Genomic DNA, 618 nt, shown 5'->3' with positions numbered 1-618 from the left:
TCCCCTCGGCAGCCATCCGTTCGCCCTTTGGAATGACGACCGACGCCGGGGAAACTGAGGTATAAACAACATACACATAACATATAACATATTATATACACGCATGAGGTATACACGGGTATCGTCAGCCCATCCCTGCCCTCATCCTTCGGGGATGGGGAAGAGTGGGCGGAAAGGACCCATCCCGGCTTCTCCTGGTCCCTGAGATGATTGATGCGGACTCCGGCTGCGGTGACATAGCCTTAAAGGACTCCGGCTGCGGCGACATAGCCTTAAAGGACTCCGGCTGCAGTGACATAGCCTTAAAGGAGTCCTGCTCCTGCTGCGGTGACATCGCCTTAAAGGACTCCGGCTGCGGTGACATAGCCTTAAAGGACTCTGGCTGCGGTGACATAGCCTTAAAGGATTCCGGCTGCGGTGACATAGCCTTAAAGGACTCCCGCTGCTGCATCATAGCCTTAAAGGACTCCTGCTCTGGCGACATGGCCTTAAAGGACTCCTGCGACATAGCCTTAAAGGACTCCAGCTCCTGCTGCTGCGACATAGCCTTAAAGGACTCCTGTGACATAGCCTTAAAGGACTCCGGCTGCGGTGACATAGCCTTAAAGGACTCCGGCT

At 54.7% G+C, this 618-nt stretch overlaps 1 protein-coding gene across 1 annotated transcript; it reads left to right on the top strand.

Moving 5' to 3' along the window:
- Window positions 1-206: 206 nt before the first annotated feature.
- On the top strand, window positions 207-591 carry LOC129674012 (keratin-associated protein 5-2-like; the record flags this gene model as incomplete). The annotated part of the gene is made up of 1 exon (XM_055603880.1): window positions 207-591. A coding segment is annotated over exon 1 (385 nt), but the record flags the coding sequence as incomplete, so codon positions are not given.
- Window positions 592-618: the final 27 nt, after the last annotated feature.

The sequence above is a fragment of the Psammomys obesus genome, unplaced genomic scaffold (assembly GCF_907164565.1).
Source record: "Psammomys obesus unplaced genomic scaffold, mPsaObe1.curated_primary_1811, whole genome shotgun sequence".
NCBI lineage: Eukaryota > Metazoa > Chordata > Mammalia > Rodentia > Muridae > Psammomys > Psammomys obesus.
This window is presented reverse-complemented; position numbering and strand designations above follow the sequence as displayed.